This window comes from Anopheles coustani, chromosome 2 (assembly GCF_943734705.1).
Source record: "Anopheles coustani chromosome 2, idAnoCousDA_361_x.2, whole genome shotgun sequence".
Taxonomy (NCBI): Eukaryota; Metazoa; Arthropoda; class Insecta; order Diptera; family Culicidae; genus Anopheles; species Anopheles coustani.
Window position 1 is genome coordinate 9,582,424 of NC_071289.1, and position 17,470 is coordinate 9,599,893.

Consider the following 17,470-nt stretch of genomic DNA (forward strand, 5'->3'; position numbering starts at 1 on the left):
CGATACTATGCAGCTGAGTTAAATACGTAAGGTCTTTTGGCAAAAGCGGGAGTGGGAGAATGGATGGGCAAGATTGATATGTATTTTACTTCTAATCCTAGTTGGTGACTTCTTCCAGGATACTTTTATAATGGTATTCCATCTACAGGAAGTTTTCTAAGAGGTTATGGCTTCATGAAGTTTGCCATGAAATACTTTTGGGTACTTTCTTGGTATTTTCCTAGAAGATTTTTAAGCTGGTTAACTAAATTTAAATTATGAAAACCAAAATTATATCTTTTAAAAGGAATTTACTCAAGAAATTTTCCGTTCAACTTAATAATAATTTGAATGAACCAAATAGATACTAGTGTAGATTCGGATCATAAATAATTTCAAATTAAAACATTTGGTTTGTCAAATTAAAATGCAGTTCAATCGGAAAAACCTCTGACTTCTGACTTTTTGAACAAAACCATTTTGTTCTCAAAATTTATCAGTATTATGAAAACTAAGAACTTTCAGCGTTCAAGAGAAATGAAAAAGTCACTTACATGGTGTCTCAAAGCTACACTTTACATTTTATATTGCATCAAACAAATTCTTGCATCAGTTGATGATAAAAGAAACGATCGCTGTGCGCTTTCACACATTTTGTCAATGACAGTGAATTTCCGTAGCAATCAAAGTTCTTAATGTCCACTCGAAACCTGGTCGTCCCACACATGTGATCGAACCGGTGAGGAAAAGTGTGCTTTTGTGTTTCCCCGGTGCATTACGCGGATGAATAAAACGTGCGTCTGCTGAAGTGGTGGCCAGAGTGTCGGTGAAAAATTGCACGAACTTCATCGCTTTGGGATGGTGGTGACCGTGGGGGAGCTGGCGGCCATGTGATGGTGGAGAACATTTTGCATTTATGCTACTGCAGCTGCGGCGGCAAGAGAACAAGTGAGCAATGCGAAACAATAAAGCGCCGATTGTTGAAAGCAACCGATGCCGCGCAAGGACTGGAGTGAAGTGGTTCGCCCAGGGATCTCCTCGCTCGGTGGCATGAAACTGGCGATTCGGTGCAGCAATAAGTGAACGGAAAGTGTAGCGGCGTGAAGTGGCTTAAGCCGGGAAGTGGTAGCGACTCATCGGTACGAGATAAATACACCTTCTTTGGTAGAAAGTGCGACTACCAAACAAATCGTTCAAAAAAGGGATTAAGCTTTCTGATCAGCAGTACATCGTACAGAAGACAGAGAAGACAGTGTGAGGAATGTAAGTGTGAATAAAGAGGGTAAGAAGTCGACATCAGCACAGTGATAGAAACGAATTCACCGAAACAAAGCACCTTCGCGATGGGATACATAAATCTGCTCGGACTAAAGCTTTTCTTAAATATATCATTAGTCGTGCTGCTGGTAAACGGTAAGTTTGTAGTCGAAATTTAATTTCTCGAATTAGTATGATTTATGCCAGATGGTAAAATGGTCATAATGGTTAGCTTTTTTCCGTTCGCGTCCATACTGTTATTTTACTGTTATTGTACGGTTTTATTTGAATTAAAATTTGAATTCTTTTATTCTTTTTCAACAGTTCTTTCTTACATTGACACATCTCAATAAATCATAATATACTGAGTATTTTCCATTCAATTTCTCTTGATGATACTTCTCTATGACAACAAGCTTGGTTTAAGTAAGCAATGAATAAAACCGGTAGTTTCATTTTCTTTATTTTTGAAGTTTACTCAGTAAAGCTGTTACTCAGCTGTTGCAAAACAAAATCGAAAAAATTGAACTTGTGCTAAGGATTTCGCTGTACCCTGGATCACCTTTAAAAGAATTTATATGTGGCACGACATCCCCTAGTGGGACAAGGCCTCTCTCCGGAGAGAGTTTGTGTGACCGAAAGACGGTATATTATAGATCGGTGGTCAGCCGTTCGTAATACCGGAGGGTGCCAGACTCGAGATTCAATCCCACACCTGTGGTGTGGTGTTTCCTCGCGCTACCGCTGCGCCATGGGCACCCTCCTTTAAAAGAATACAGGATAAAATTCGGCTCGCTGCAATGTAACAAGAGATACTGTCAAAACAAAGGCAAGCGATTTTATACCTCTCAACCCTTACTACGGGGAGTCTCCATATGGTACACTCCGCAAATGATGTTCATGTTTTGGTTCGCCTTACGACAGTTTATAATATAATATTAATTAATGTTTATGCATCACCGTCCGGTAATCCTGTCCTTTCCTGGTTCCATGGTATTTTTGTGGTTTGGAGTAAAGTGTTTTACACCGCTTAATTAAGTTCGTTATAGTCTTGCACGTGTTCTGAAGCGAAGTTTATTACTTTTTGTTATATAATTCCAACCAATATTATGAACGATTTGAAGATCAAAAACATTCAAACAGAGTATTAGTTTTTTTATAGCTCATGAATTGGGCAGACTGGAATTGAACAGCTTTTAATTTTTGTTTTAAGAAGTGTTTAATGAACTCAAACACCTGCTATGCACATGTTTCACTTGTATCATGATCAAGAAATAAGAGTGGTTATTGCAAACATCAAGTGAACACAAAGTTTTGTTTTCACACTTTCTCACTAACATACGAATCGCTTATTCGAAAAAAGTTTCACACAACAACATATGTGCTGTTTTATTTCAGCCAAAGCCAGAGGAGGACAAAATCGAGATTTCCTGATCCTTTCTTATATTTCAATCTGATCCTTTCTTATATTTCGTATGTTAATTCATTTTAAGTGAAGTTTGAAAAAATGCTTCCATGTGAGATTGATACGACCGGGTGAGGCTGATTTAATCTCGCATTCTACTAGAGTAGTAAAAGAATATTCATATATTTCCATTTTCAATCGGCCACTTGGGAAATCTGTTAATTCTGGCGAAAACGTTGTTGCCCAAAATCTCTAGGTCGGCCAAATTAAACACGTGATTTCAGGTCACGCCTTACCAAAAGATAACGTACTTCTTACCGTTGTAAAATTTCGCGGAGGTACTCACTCAACAAGAAAACGATAATAAAGACCAAAATGACTGGAAGTTGATCTAACATGCATCCGCATGCATCGGAACGTCAGGACAAACTGAAGTTCCGAGGTCGCCAAATGTCCGATTCAAGCCACGACCTCCTATGAACTACGTTCGGAACCGAAACAAAATTCTCCGTTTCCTTGCTTTATACGAGACCAAGAACAAAACGTTCTGCAAATTAGGCACCCGAAGGAAAACTTTCCCGAGCAATGCAAAGAAAGTGGAGAAAATGCGAAGCTCATCGAAGCTTTCGGAAAAGCTTTCCGGTGGAGCGAAGATCTGTCAAAATGTTTGATGGAAGACTTGCGCAAGTAAATCTTTGATGAAAACGTTTCCTTCTGTCTGTTTTCCTCTCTTCCCCGTTTAAGGCAAGCTAAAATAGATGTAAAACTTGCTGAAAAAGTTTGTAAGCAAATTAACGTCAATCTTTTAAAAAGTATCTATGCTTCAGATACTAACACGGTCACAATGAAACATTGATTGAATTTTCCAATACGTGTCGAGTGCACAACGATGTCCCGTAATAAACCGTCTATGGGTTGCCTTTATTTAGTTCAACTTGAAAGCGAAAGTTATTCCTATGAGAATCCGAGAAGGAGTGCCACGTGGACATCGAACATCAGAGTGCCTGATTGTAGCTCGAAGTTGCTTTAGACCAGTAATCAAGTTTCAGTATGATGTAAATTCCATCAGTTTGAAAAGAATCACAGAAAAAGATATCAAAGTACACAAAAATCCAATCAACTGAAGAAAAACTACGAAGGATTTATATTTCCACCACGAAATCTTTAACTTGTCAATATGTTTGAAATGTAGAAAAGTTTACGCTTAGATGAAGAATACAATGTTTCAATAGAATTAAGGAAGAGGACAGGTTTGGAATTGTAAGTGATCGCCACCACATGGTCGTAACGCAACTATAGGGAACTCAAAACGACGACTGAGAATCGGAAACAAACAATGAAAAGAAAAGGACGAAAAAGAATCCTTTACACAGCAGTTGCCTCGACGCATTGTTGAAACTGACACCAAAAACCTACCACCCCAGATGCATCACAGTTCGGTACAGAGCCGGCAATCCTTCGGTAAAACCGAGGTCCAAAAGATGAACCGGTAATCTTCCAGAAGCGAGGACACAAAACCCCAAATTCCTTTTTATTCCCCGATTCCCTCCCGTAATACCTAATGGATCCGCAAATGATAGCAATTTTCTGAAGAACCATCCTCGAGTGCAATGCAGCAGAATCCATCGGGTGCGATGCATTTATTCCAAATGGACCAACATACATCAGGGCGACCACTCGGTCCAGGGTGGATTTCATGATGTGTTCGATACGATGCTCCATACGACCAGCTGGCTCGGACGTTCGCATCGAGGAAGAATATGTGTTTTATTGTTTCGTTCTGCGTAAGAAGGAGAAAGATTTCACAACTCACACATATTTTGTACAATTCTAATGAAAAGTGTTGAATCAAATTGTATGCTTCTTCTACTTCTTTTTCTTCTTCTTCTTCTTCTTCTTCTTCTTCTTCTTCTTCTTCTTCTTCGTCGTCGTAACGACCTCTTGGTCATGCCTGCCCGTTAAGGGCTTACGAGACTTGTTTCCCTGTTGTACGTGGGTAGTCATTCGTCTCGTACAGGGGAGGGTCCGGTCTCGGTTAGGATTCGAACCCACGCCGTCGAGGTGGTGAGCCCCGGCGCTCGTGGGCCGATTTTCTAACCGGCGCTATCGCTTGGCAGTTATGGAACTCCAACGAGTCGTGAGCGTTTGACGAATCAGAAAGCGAAGCATGGAATTACCGTCCGAGATAACATTATCAGTTCACGCTCTCGACTCAGTTTGTGGCATGAGCTGTCGTTTACCATAAAGCTATGGGTCACCCAATAAGAACAAGTTTTTGCAAAAATATGTTAGCGATTAATTGGCTCAGTGTTGCTGATGATTGTGTGCGCGTTATTGCTCAGAACACATTATCAGAATTTGTTCCCTGTTCTTTGTTGCCTTTCCGAGCCAAACGAATTCGCACGATCCTCAGTCGTGTTTCATCTTTCGTTCTGATTGTGCGTTTGAGTGCTTTGAATTACAGCAAGTTGAAAGTCATGCATAATAGTACTTATATGTTGGTGCTGTGTTTTGGTGTAATTTTATCAGCCCGGCTGACAATGGCAATAGGAGGTTTCGAGATGGAGCTTTTAATGACAAAGCTCGATTATTTGCAAGATAAACTGCAAGCGGTGGAGCAAACTATGAAAAGTTCGCTGAAGGTAAATCCCCAGCAATTTAAGTTAAAAAAACGATGATAATGGAGAAAAATATCAACTCTTTGTAGGAAACGGAGCTGCGTCTACAAGAGAAGCTTGAAAAACACGAAAATAAAATCAACGAAAAGATCGACTATTTGGAAAACGTAAGGAAGCATGCAATAGGTGTTGGAGATCCGGTCCAGTAAAATGCGATGACCGACTTTTTTAAGTTGATGTTTGCTTCTTTTGCAGATTGTTAAGACAAGTGAAGAGAATACACGGACCAACTTAGAAGAAGTGAAGAATCAGTTGATTTCCAGGATGGACAATATGCAGCTACAACTGTCGACTGAAACAAAAACAATCCAGGAAAAGACCCAAACTGAACTGAAGCAACTTGGAGAGAACAAAAAAACTCTCGACATGTTGACAGATTTGGTACGAAATATTAGTATCCAAGGAAAATTCACCACTAAGTTGCTTAACTTTATGCATCCAGTGAGTTCATGTCGGCAAGCTCTCAGTATATCGGATACTTACATGTTCAAAATAGGGGAGGATAGCAAACCATTCAACGTCTTTTGCGAACAAAATAAGCTCGAGGGCGGCTGGATTGTAATCCAGCATAGGTATGAAGGCTCAGTCGATTTTTATCGGAGCTGGACGGAGTACCGAAATGGATTCGGGAATATTAATGGTGAATTCTGGCTTGGGCTAGAATACGTGCATCAACTTACCAAAAACCGACCGCATGAACTGCTGGTGGAAATAAAAGATTTTCATGGAAACTACGGATACGCTAAGTATGATGAGTTTGAGATAGGGGACGAATCAGAGTTGTATGCGTTGAAGAAGTTAGGAACATACTCAGGGACATCAGGTGATTCGATGGAGATCCACAAGAATCAAAAGTTTAGCACATTCGATCGAGATAATGACAGGTGGAAGGAGGGTAATTGTGCTGAGCTTAGGCACGGAGCCTGGTGGTACAACGAGTGCTACAATTCCAATTTGAACGGGCGTTATCGGAACACAACAAATGATTATAGTGCGATGATGTGGTACCATTTCAAAACCGACGTTCGTGGTTTGTCTTACTCGCGAATGATGATTCGCGGTATTATTAATTAACGGAAACATAAAGCGATTACCTCACCAGTGAAGATGTTCATCACCTGCAGCATCTTTGTTCCCTCTCTCTCTTCTTTTCTATCAAATTAAAGTAATAAGCAGAAAATGTTATACAAGCATTGCTATGCACAGCAATTGTTTTTGAATAAAAACCGATTGTTTTATAATAAAATGATCGTTTGCATTGCAAGAGAAAAAAAAACAAAAAAGAAAGAAATAAGGGTGAAGAAATAGATTCAACCAAATAAAATTTTCTTCTTGGCGTAACGACCTCGAGTTGGTCATGCCTGCCCGTTAAGGGCTTACTAGCCTTTTTTCCTTTTGAGTACGTGGATAGTCACTCCCTCTCGTATAGGGGAGGGTCCGGTCTCGGTTGGGATTCGAACCCACGCCGTCGAGGTGGTAAGCCCCGGCGCTCGTGGGCCGATTTTCCAACCGGTGCTACCGCTCGGTTGTCGCGGAGCCCCCGCGTAAATTGTATTAGAATAATTGAATTTTCTAACACGGTTTCCCATTTCCGAGGATCGTTTCTAAGCTATAGTTTAGGTAAAACTGCTTCTCTATAAACCTTAACATTGATATATTTTAATGGTAATAAGTCTTGGGAATGGTTTCATTACCTATTTTGCCTTTACATATTAGACATGGCACTGTCAACGTAGGATTTCAAACCGTACACATGTCAAGAAAGAAAGAAGACTTCGGTGTCCTTCGTGGAGATGATGAAACTTTTGGTTTACTGTTTAAAATACCAACATGGATGACATAGCATTGGTAAGTACGATAGAATGATTCAAGATGGTATGTATAAAATATGAAACCACATTTATATTCAAACTTGACCTTTTCCTGATACAGATAAAATATTTCTGTTCATATATTTGAACACATGATTGTCCAAAGTATATACAGAGCGATTTTTTAAGACCTTAACACCACGGTTTCAACATATTGGGCTTTGCCATGTCCTAGTGGCATACATACACACCTGGTACCAAGCAGCAAAGACCGATAGAACGGAGACGGTATTTCCAATGGGCTGCAAGATTAATGATTTCACTGACAATTGACGGTACAAAATAGATAAATTATCCGGTTCGTTTCTTTCGATAATCAAACGCATCCCTGGTTTAAGGTCGGTTTCGCTTTGGGCAAGCTGTTTCTCAAAGCTGTTTGACCCCAGGCTGACGGAGGCAAAGGAGAAGCGACAACAAATCGGCTGACAGCGTACAAGATCAACATGTGTGAGCTCCTTCTGCCCGAAGACATGTATGTCCTTGTTGTAGGACGGTCCACAGCAAGCCATACTAAGACTTTGAACGCATGAATTTAGCTCGACAAGATTTGGGTGGCATTTGACCGATTTTTGACATTTTTTCTTATATCGAACTCCCAAATGGGATGCATTATTCGGTCGATGCATTGAAAACAATCCTTTTGTGATGAATGTTGTTATCTATTGGCTGTCACTCGCATATTTTAAAATGAACAATTAAGCGAAAGCGCACATGGCACCATGTGAGTTCGTAAAACATGTTTTAGCAACGAAGGTATTAAACAACGGTTACGCGGTTTGTCTTAATTGGTAATTTGATTTCATGATGGATGTTATTTGATCTAGCTGATTGTGACACGTTGTGTATATTTTATTTTTAAACCTTGTAAATAATTATTGGAGTCCAAAGCCCAACAAAAGCATAAATATATTATATTGTAAAAATAATGAATATATAATTTAGCAGTAAGCTATTATGTATAGTACAGATTTTATGGAGCATGCTTCAATGAGCAAAACGGTTGAATGAAAGCGCATTCTTGAATATCAATATTTTGTTTTTCATCAACTTACTTTTGTAGGATTATCTTTGCTGTATATTTTTATAACTTAAATATGATACCTATTATTCATTACATTAGATCTTTGTAGTGAAGGGATGTACAAGTATACAATAAAGTGAAATTGAAGGAAGACCACAAATCGCTAAGAATTTTGCCGGATGATAAATCGTATTCATGAAAAGCATTCCAATCAATCAGGACAATGGGCTTCAAGATACACCGGTTTTGCTTGATATCTCTTATGACAATGCGTATTTGATGCGTTAATTCAAATATTCGCAACAACACTCTATGAACACGGTCCAACACCACCAAATCCCCAATAGATAATAAGTGTGCATTGAACGTTAGCTGGCTAGTTGTTCGTGAATTCCCCACCAATCAAGAATGTCGAATGAAACATTTTCCGAGGGTGCTAAAATTTCCACGAAAACTAATATCGTTACATGCTCAGTCGAGCAAAGTTAAATTGATTGTTGGATTTGCTTACGCCTCGATTCCCTGAAGGATCGTTTCACAATTGAATCAAATCAAACATCTTCTTCGATTCCATTTACAGAGATGTTGTTCCTAGACTGGATGTGGGTTTTTCTGGCAATGGGAATTTGCAAACAGACAAATTTAATTGATCAACATCGGAGAATCAACAAGAACTCCAAGTGCCATTGTTGAAGATTTTCAACGGGGGGGTTTCATGGATTTACAGCAAATAAATTGATGATATCAAGGAAAACCCAATCTCCTTTAGTAGAAAACATTATCTGAGATTGAAAAAATCCAATAACATCCCGTTGTTTATGATTTTTCCCTTTCCTACTGCCGTTTTATTTGGAAAATCGAATTCATTGGAACATTACTGATCCCCGTTTTCGTAGAATAAGGTGGCTAATGAAACCATGGTGCATATAAACAAAGTCATGTTAAGCGGCTCGGAATGTTTGTGTGGCAAACATAAAAACTGCTCCGTCATTAAGCCGTAAATTTAGCGTCCAAAGTGAACTTTTTCTTGATTTGATTTTCATGAAAGTTTCCCAACAAAATTTCCACGGGAAGCGTGGTGGAGCGCCAAATTGAACGATTCTGTTGTATACTTCAATTAAGTAAATATGTGTCCCCATCCAGTAGAGTGCTAGAGGTAAAACTAAAACGGAAAACCAAAATAATCTCCGCTGCAAATGTAAAATACAAAACAATTTGATTTAATTTGATTCGTACGAGGATAGAACAAAGAAAATAAAGAATTCATCGCCTGATAAACATCATTGATCGTCAAATGTAAAAACACTTATCGAAAGGTTTCTTTTCGTTTGTTGTACGTTTGGTATTTAGTAAGGATTTTTGTATATCTTTTTGTCCTTTTGTCCTTCTGTTTATTGATCTTATTTATGAGGATCCAACCGAGAAAGTAAAACCTCCACCTTTTCTTGTCTAACTTATGCAAAGATTTATTACACATGTTTTCTATGATAGAATGTAAATAGAAGAGTATTAAAAAGACAATTGTTTTTTTTATATTTTACCCCCAACTCCACCTCCAACAGAGTGGATGATTCGTATTCGCATCCTAAAAGCGTGGATGTTACCCTGAGTGAGAATGCTTTGGGTTAGTATTCCGTGACACACTGGTGCATCACAGATTGGTGCGGCGTGCTCAATTAATTAGCGCTAATGATTTGAAAATCCACACATTTCAATCGGCGCATAATGGACCCTGGTCGGATCGATGGTGCTCAACTTCGGCCACAATCCTTAACCGTGTGACATACGCGAACGATGGTCCGGACACCGGACGAAGACTGGCGCTTTCCCATCGGGTTTGCGCTGAGAAGGGACAACGGCACCGCATGATTGAATGGTAATTGGAAAAAGCTAAGCATTGAACTGACGTCATGTGGGGTTCGGTCAGACGCGGGATGAGACATAAATTTGAATAAACCGTTGATCATGGTGGTGCGCTGTGGAGCCGTGGTTGGGTAGATTTTATCAAATCTCCATTAAACTAATTGATGTGGTGCCATCTGCACTTTATAGGGTTTCGAAGAACCAAGCGCATATGTTGCACATCGCGAACCAATTACTTACGGATGGGAAAGGTTGCGCTCCCTACATCCTCATGTTGTAGGCAATTACTGTTCCTTTGAACACTTATAACTATTCAACCACAAATCATATGTATAACATACTTCCCTTCAAATGGGTTTTCATGCATTTTAATAAGTTTGAGCTGTTATTTTGCATTCATTAGCAGTTAACCTAAACGATATTTAGTATCAAAACTTTGTTTAAAACGTTGATGCAATATTGAATCTTTCTTTGCTGTACTAATAAATCATACTCCATTATTTTATTTCTTTTGTTTACACATGGATAGTACTATAAGTCATCTAGCAGCTGTTCAAATTCTCACCGTTGGCTTTTTTTCTGGAAACAGGTTGTTTCGAAGGCTAGAAAAGGGTACCACCCTATCCATTGGCACGAGTTGCGTAGGGTAGAGGTACAATATTGAACATTAAACATCATTCGAAACTACTTATTCATGCCATGCGCCATGTGCAGCGCGATGTCAATCGGTCGTGAAAAATGAAAATGCTTTACAAGACGATGCGCTTGTTCCTCGCGAAGTATAGTGTGATACAATAACGAACCGAGCAAAAACGAAGATGAGGAAAACCCCAAAATCGACTGCCATTCAACGAAGCGGTGACTGGTGTCACATGGTTCGTCCCGGAAAAGTGCTACGAAGCGGTTCCCCTTGTTTTCGCCACTCCATTGCATTGCCGAGAGAGTGTTTTTATGAGGTTTTTAACAAGCACAAGAACTTTTGGTGTCGTGGAAAATAGTCCATACTCATATGCATTCTTGCACGGCACGAAAGCAGAGTAAGCAGCTGATGGTGAGAGTCAATGGCAGAGAGATCCGGTTGTGAAGCATTTTTTTGTTTTCCGTCCATGCTGACTTGCAGCTGTTTCCGCGCAGCGCTAGACTATCGACAGTTTTTCGGTCGGTGCATAGTTTTTCGTGTCGAAGAGGAGGAAAAATAAGGCGATGCACGTAGTGCGATTGTGAAATGATCAGGCAGAACGCACGTTGGCAGAATAACAATAAACTAAGAAATGATTTGCATCAATGGAACGCAACGATACGACGGAAACCAAAGTCAGTCTCTTCGAAGAGTTTTATATCTCACTTTTCATCAAGGGTTTTAAAACCAGCCATCAGAAAAACATGGAAAGTAATATTCGGAAAGAAATTGTCTAAAGACATTCGAAAAATTTGCGCATTGTGATATATAATACAAATACCTCGATAATAGGATGTGGTTTTTGCTTCAGTTAGAATATTTCTCTTTCACCTCTACCATGCGGAAGGGTTCGATTAAGAACGTGCCAACGCAATTAAATCCACCGCATGGTAATATTTTCATGGTTATTAAAGCGACTGAAGAACTCCATGAATTCGCTTTTATTTTCACACTCCAAACGGGTGTGAATTAACGAGAGCGACTTATTCGTGCCATTATCTTTCATCAGCAGGATTCGCGGAGTTTCCAGACAGCACGCGTGTGTTTAATTTTTCTTAAATTTGAAATATTAGAATTAAAATTCAACCTCTGCATTTCATTTTTCAAGTGCGTATAACACAGATATAACTTTCGACCAAACAAAAATCAACGTGCAACAACTTTTCGTACAACTTTTACCAAGTATTTCGTTCCAGCAAATGCCATTTTCTGTGGCCAGACAAAGTTATGAAACTATGATTTATTAATTACAAGTTGTTAACCAGAGCGAGACCAATTGTGTCACCATGGCGACGGTGCTACGAACGAACACAAGCCAACGGGTGATAGTTACGCTATCATCACCAACGAGTTCATTGTTTTCTCGAGAGCAAGTTTTCCGGAAACAAATTTACACGTGTTCGCACCCTTTTGGAATGATTTTCACGGTGTTTCCAGTTTACTGTGTGTGCAGTTTAGGATTGCAGTGAGTTTGTGAAGAACAGTCGGAGCATAGTCGGCTGCGAAGCTGATGCAAAACTTGGTGAAGGCAAGAAACTCGTGAACTCTGACGACCTATTGGCCTTGCAGAGGCGAACGGTTTTCGGTCGTGGTTTAGAACATTACTCATGCACGTTACGATGCGATGCAAGTTGGGATTTTTTTCTCACAAGGTCAAAATTGTTATATTACACGACATCTTCAAGGTAGTGTTGCTCTTGGGGAGATGATAATAAAAACAAACACACAAAACAAAAGCGAAAACTTTGAAACCAGCGGATCGCAAACCCTGCCGTAGCGTTTCATATCTTCCCTTTGTACGCTACAAGCATTTTCTTAACGAAACCCACGTAGTAAGGTGCTTAAAAGAGATTTGCATATTGTCGGGGGAAAAGTATGATCATAAATTGTTTTTTGAAAGCGTTTCAGTTCGATAGAGACCAGAGCGAACGTTTGGCCTTTTCGGAGCATGACTTCCGCAATTCGCTGGGGTCCTTTTGCGACGCTAAGCATGACCCGGAAAAAGTGGGCTTCCGAAAATGGCAGACTTGAATTTTAATGATTTTCAGCTGTTCCAAAGGATGCAGCTCAGTTCCGGTGCGCTTGGTGTTGGTGAGGAGTTTTTGTCGAAGCTGAAACGAGTCCACTGCTGCCAAACCAAAGCGTAGAAAAGCTCATAAGCTGCACTAATTTACATGGAGTGTGAGTTTTAATGCAAGCCTAATTATGAAATTTTCATTACAGCACTGGACGGTCGTTTTCGGAAAGCATAAACTCCTTCGTTCTCGCACAAAAAAAAACATTTCAAACGTTCGATATACGAGTTCTGCAACATATTTGTAATTTTTACTGTTTTTCTTATATATAATGGCGTATATAATACAAATTTTAATTTGTAATACAATAATAATGCTGCTGTTAATCAAAGCAATAAATATTCCTCACACACATGTACATCCATAAATAGTCTGTAATGTCTGACCATGTTATTTATAAAGATTTATTGCATCCTTGAAAATTCCTTCCTTGGCACCGTTAAAAAAGAACTGCTTGAAACGTCCTCCGATAGTTAATCGAACACTCGATCATAATTACGGCACCAATTCCCAAAGGGAGGAGACATAAATTCAACAACCAATTTGGCACACGGCACACCATATCACCAAACAGTTCATCGACTTCGCACGTGTGAGTGCGTGTGTGCACACTAAAGAGTTTCCTGTCATCTTCATCAACGAAGCTTACTCAGGAAATTGCGTATCATTCGATAAATATTTGCCAACCACATTGTTTGCTTTCGCCGTGAGCCAGACTCGACAAAGAGGTTCCGTTAAGTAGTGCCCGAGGATGAGTTTGTTGACTCGGCGACACTTTCCCGCTTTCCCGAATTTGATGCCAATCTTGTCTGGTTAATTTTTTTTCATACAAACTGTTTCAGAAGAGGGTCCACTATCGCTTTGGTGCTGTTTCGTGATGTGGGACACAAAAACCAATGTGTGTTTGGCTCATGTTTGATCACATGTTGTTGACAACAAAGGAGTTTTCCTAAAACAGAATAGCCTTTAAACTGCACCTTAAATTGCAGTTCATTAGCATCGTTTGAGCCTTACTATAGAAGAGTCTTCTTCTTCTTGTTGGCGTAACGACCTCTTGGTCATGCCTGCCCGTTAAGGGCTTACGAGACTTTTTCCCTTTGAGTACGTGGGTAGTCACTCCCTCTCGTACAGGGGAGGGTCCGGTCTCGGTTGGAATTCAGACCCACGCCGTCGAGGTGGTGATCCCTGGTGCTCATGGGCCGATTTTCTAATCAGCGCTATCGCTTGGCAGTCGCAGAACTCCAACGAGTCTTGATCGTTTGACGAATCAGAAAGCGAAACAGGGAATTACCGCTCGAGATAACATAATCAGTTCACGCTCTCGACTCAGTTTGTGGTACGAGCTGATGTGTATCATAAAGCTATGGGTCACCCAGTAAGAACAAGTTTTTGCCAAAATATGTTCGTGATCAATTGGCTCAGTGTTGGTGATGATTGTGCACGCGTTATCGCTCAGAACACACACTTTGTATTTCTTGCCTTCCCGAGCCAAACGAATTCGCACGATCCTCAGTCGTGTTTCATCTTTCGTTCTGATTGTGCGTTTGAGTGCTTTGAATTACAGCAAATTGAGAGTCATGAATAATAGTAGTTATATGTTGGTGCTATGTTTTGGTGTAGTTTTATCTGCCCGGCTGACAATGGCAATAGGAGGTTTCGAGATGGAGCTTTTAATGACAAAGCTCGATTACTTGCAAGACAAGCTGCAAGAGGTGGAGCAAACTATGAAAAGTTCGCTGAAGGTGAATACCGAGCACAAGTTAATTGAAAATACGATGATAATGGAGAAAAATATCAACTATTTGTAGGAAACGGAGCTTCGTCTACAGGCCAAAATGCATGCAATGGAAGACTCTTTGAAAAAGGTACGGAAGCGTGCAATAGGTGTTGCAATCTTGAAAATCATATCAGTTGAATTTTGTGAAATCAATTGTTGCCTCTTTTGCAGAGTGTGGAGGCATCCGAAGCGAGTACACGAACTAAATTGGAGGAATTGAAGGACCATTTGATGCTCAAAATTGACCACATTCAGGAAACATCGCTAACTGAGCTCAAGAAACTAGAAGAAAATAAGGAAATTCTTGATATTCTAACGAATTTGATGCCTGCCCCTGTCCGTTCATGTCGTCAAGTTACTAAAAAATCTGGCACGTATCTGTTCCGTTTGTGGAAAAATTCGAAACCATTCGAGGTCTTTTGCGAACAAAATAAGTTCGAAGGCGGCTGGACGGTAATCCAGCATAGGTTCGACGGTTCAGTTGACTTTTATAGGAACTGGACGGAGTACCGCAACGGATTCGGGAATGTAAATGGCGAATTCTGGCTCGGGCTAGAATACGTGCATCAAATTACCAAAAACCGACCGCATGAACTGCTGGTGGAAATGAAAGATTTCCACGGAAACTACGGATACGCTAAGTACGACGAGTTTGAGATAGGGGACGAATCGGAGTTGTATGTGTTGAAGAAGTTAGGGACATACTCAGGGACAGCAGGAGATTCGATGACGACCCACAAGAATCACAAGTTTAGCACATTCGATCGCGACAATGACTCAGGTCCTGATAATTGTGCTAAGAATGCGCACGGAGCCTGGAGGTACACCAACTGCCTCCTTTCCAATTTGAACGGGCGTTATCATAACACAAGAAGAGATGGTGGTGCGATGGTGTGGTACGATTTCAAAAAAGACGTTCGTGGTTTGTCTTACTCACGAATGATGATTCGCGGTATTATTAATTAACGAAAACATAATGCGATTACCTCGTCAGTGAAGATGTTCATCAGCTTCAGCATCTTTGTCCCCTCTCTCCCTCCTCTTCCAAATTAAAGTAATAAACCGAGAATTTTATACAAGCATTGCTATGCACAGCAATTGCTTTTGAATAAAAACCTGTGAAATAATGAAATGTTCGTTTGCATTCAAAGAGAAAAAAATCAAAAAAGAAAGAAACAAGGGTGAAGAAATAGATTCAACCAAATAAAATTTTCTTCTTGGCGTAACGACCCCGAGTTAGTCATGCCTATCCGTTAAGGGCTTACGAGACTTGTTTTCCTGTTGTACGTGGATAGTCAGTCCTCTCGTACAGGGGAGGGTCCGGCGCTCATGGGCCGATTTTATAACCGGCGCTACCGCTCGGTTGTCGCGAACCCCCACTATAGAAGAGTACAATTATTAATAAACGAAATTATCATCGATTGGAAAGACGTCAGTTGAAATGAAAATTTGATAGTAAACTTTTCGTTGATCAAACTGTTTAAGGAAATTAAGAAAAAATGTTTTCTAAATTTCAAATAGTATCAATTTTCCAAGTTCGTAGATAAATATTTAATTGATAGTACTTCCATAAGTAAGACTCTCTTGAAAATAGCCACAAACCCAGAGAAACGCAACTTCACCACTTGCATAATGTTGTATGTTAAAATTTATCGCCCCAAGAATGTGTTCGCTACAATCGTTACAAATCGTTTCACACGCAGACATTGGCGTAAATAATTGAAACGCCCTTTGGCTAACTGTTCATGTCATTGTCTCACCTCTTTCTGTCCACATTTCCTCCCTCCCCATCCGACTTACGAATCCCTTCTAGCTAATTCCAACATCCTACATTGTGCATTCATCGAAGGGTGTATACGGTGGACCGCAGACGTGCAACGAGGGTAGTGTTAATCGTGTTTCAAATGCGCTCATGTTTTCATTCATTTTTCAGTACATCCTGCCCTGGAAAACTCACCATCGTAGCTGTAAAGGATTGTGTAGGGGTGACGGCTGAAATCGGACGCCAAACGGACGCTGGTCAAATAAATGTCTTGCAGATATCCTCCTCATCGGATGCTGGTGAGATTTTGTGTCAGCTTCCGAAGAACATGTTTTAACATTGATAACACTTAAAAGTGCTTTGCTAAACACTTTCCTTTTTCTTTTTAGATCACAAAATAACTTCAAACGTAAATGTACCTTCATTTTGAACATTGTAAACATTTTCCCTGTGACCAGTTTTTCATGGAAAAATAATGACTTTTGTGTACAAAAACCACCTTGATGAATCCATGCGCCTTTCCCGGTAGGGTATCGTATGTTTCATTTTAAATCGCAATGATCAGGAAGTGGACATAGTGTTGCGTACGGTTATGATCCCTGTCCGCGAAGGTCGTAAATTCTCTGTGCGTCACCGAACCTAATAACTATCTGCATTCGCAGTACTGACCGAAAAAAAAGAGCTGCAAGCTTCATAAAACCGACATAGTGTGGTTTCATCCGATGCAAACCTGGCATGCGATGTACCTTTAGTTACACGCGTTGGCGTGGAGAAAGCATACAACGTCACGTGGCTCTACTGTAGCTGGCTGTACATCATCTGAGGCATTCTCTTCTTTTTGTTGCTAGTTATGCGAATTTTCCAACCATCCTGTCCGATGGTTCTAATCTCCATGGAGCGGAATGGCCATTTATGTGGTGACAGTGAATATGTTTGTCGCTTTTCCCTTTTTTTCTCACTTTGCCTTTCGGTACATATGACCAAAACGAGTGAACACAGCGAAGCAGATTGTGTTCTGCTGCATCGGAATCCAAATGTTGCCGGTATGCTTGTTACGATTTGCCAACAGCGAACCAGCGATCCTTCCTGCCTTTCTCTCCTCT

At 40.2% G+C, this 17,470-nt stretch overlaps 2 protein-coding genes across 2 annotated transcripts; both read left to right on the forward strand.

Moving 5' to 3' along the window:
* The first annotated feature begins 5,181 nt into the window (after window positions 1-5,181).
* Window positions 5,182-6,393, forward strand: LOC131262005 (ficolin-3-like). The gene is made up of 3 exons (XM_058263894.1): window positions 5,182-5,283; window positions 5,349-5,426; window positions 5,515-6,393. Exons 1-3 carry the CDS (start codon window positions 5,182-5,184, stop codon window positions 6,391-6,393), a joined length of 1,059 nt encoding a protein of 352 aa, XP_058119877.1.
* Window positions 6,394-14,468: 8,075 nt separating this feature from the next.
* Window positions 14,469-15,571, forward strand: LOC131262010 (fibrinogen-like protein A). Its single transcript, XM_058263902.1, has 2 exons — window positions 14,469-14,570; window positions 14,777-15,571. The coding sequence occupies exons 1-2, from the start codon at window positions 14,469-14,471 to the stop codon at window positions 15,569-15,571; spliced, it is 897 nt and encodes a 298-aa protein (XP_058119885.1).
* The last annotated feature ends 1,899 nt before the right edge of the window (window positions 15,572-17,470 follow it).

Coding starts and splice junctions, on each gene's coding strand:
- LOC131262010 (XM_058263902.1), top strand. CDS start 14,469: ATGGCAATAGGAGGTTTCGAGATGGAGCTTTTAATGACAAAGCTCGAT. Junction 14,571..14,776: donor CTATGAAAAGTTCGCTGAAG/GTGAATACCGAG, acceptor CCTCTTTTGCAG/AGTGTGGAGGCATCCGAAGC.
- LOC131262005 (XM_058263894.1), top strand. CDS start 5,182: ATGGCAATAGGAGGTTTCGAGATGGAGCTTTTAATGACAAAGCTCGAT. Junction 5,284..5,348: donor CTATGAAAAGTTCGCTGAAG/GTAAATCCCCAG, acceptor AACTCTTTGTAG/GAAACGGAGCTGCGTCTACA. Junction 5,427..5,514: donor AGATCGACTATTTGGAAAAC/GTAAGGAAGCAT, acceptor CTTCTTTTGCAG/ATTGTTAAGACAAGTGAAGA.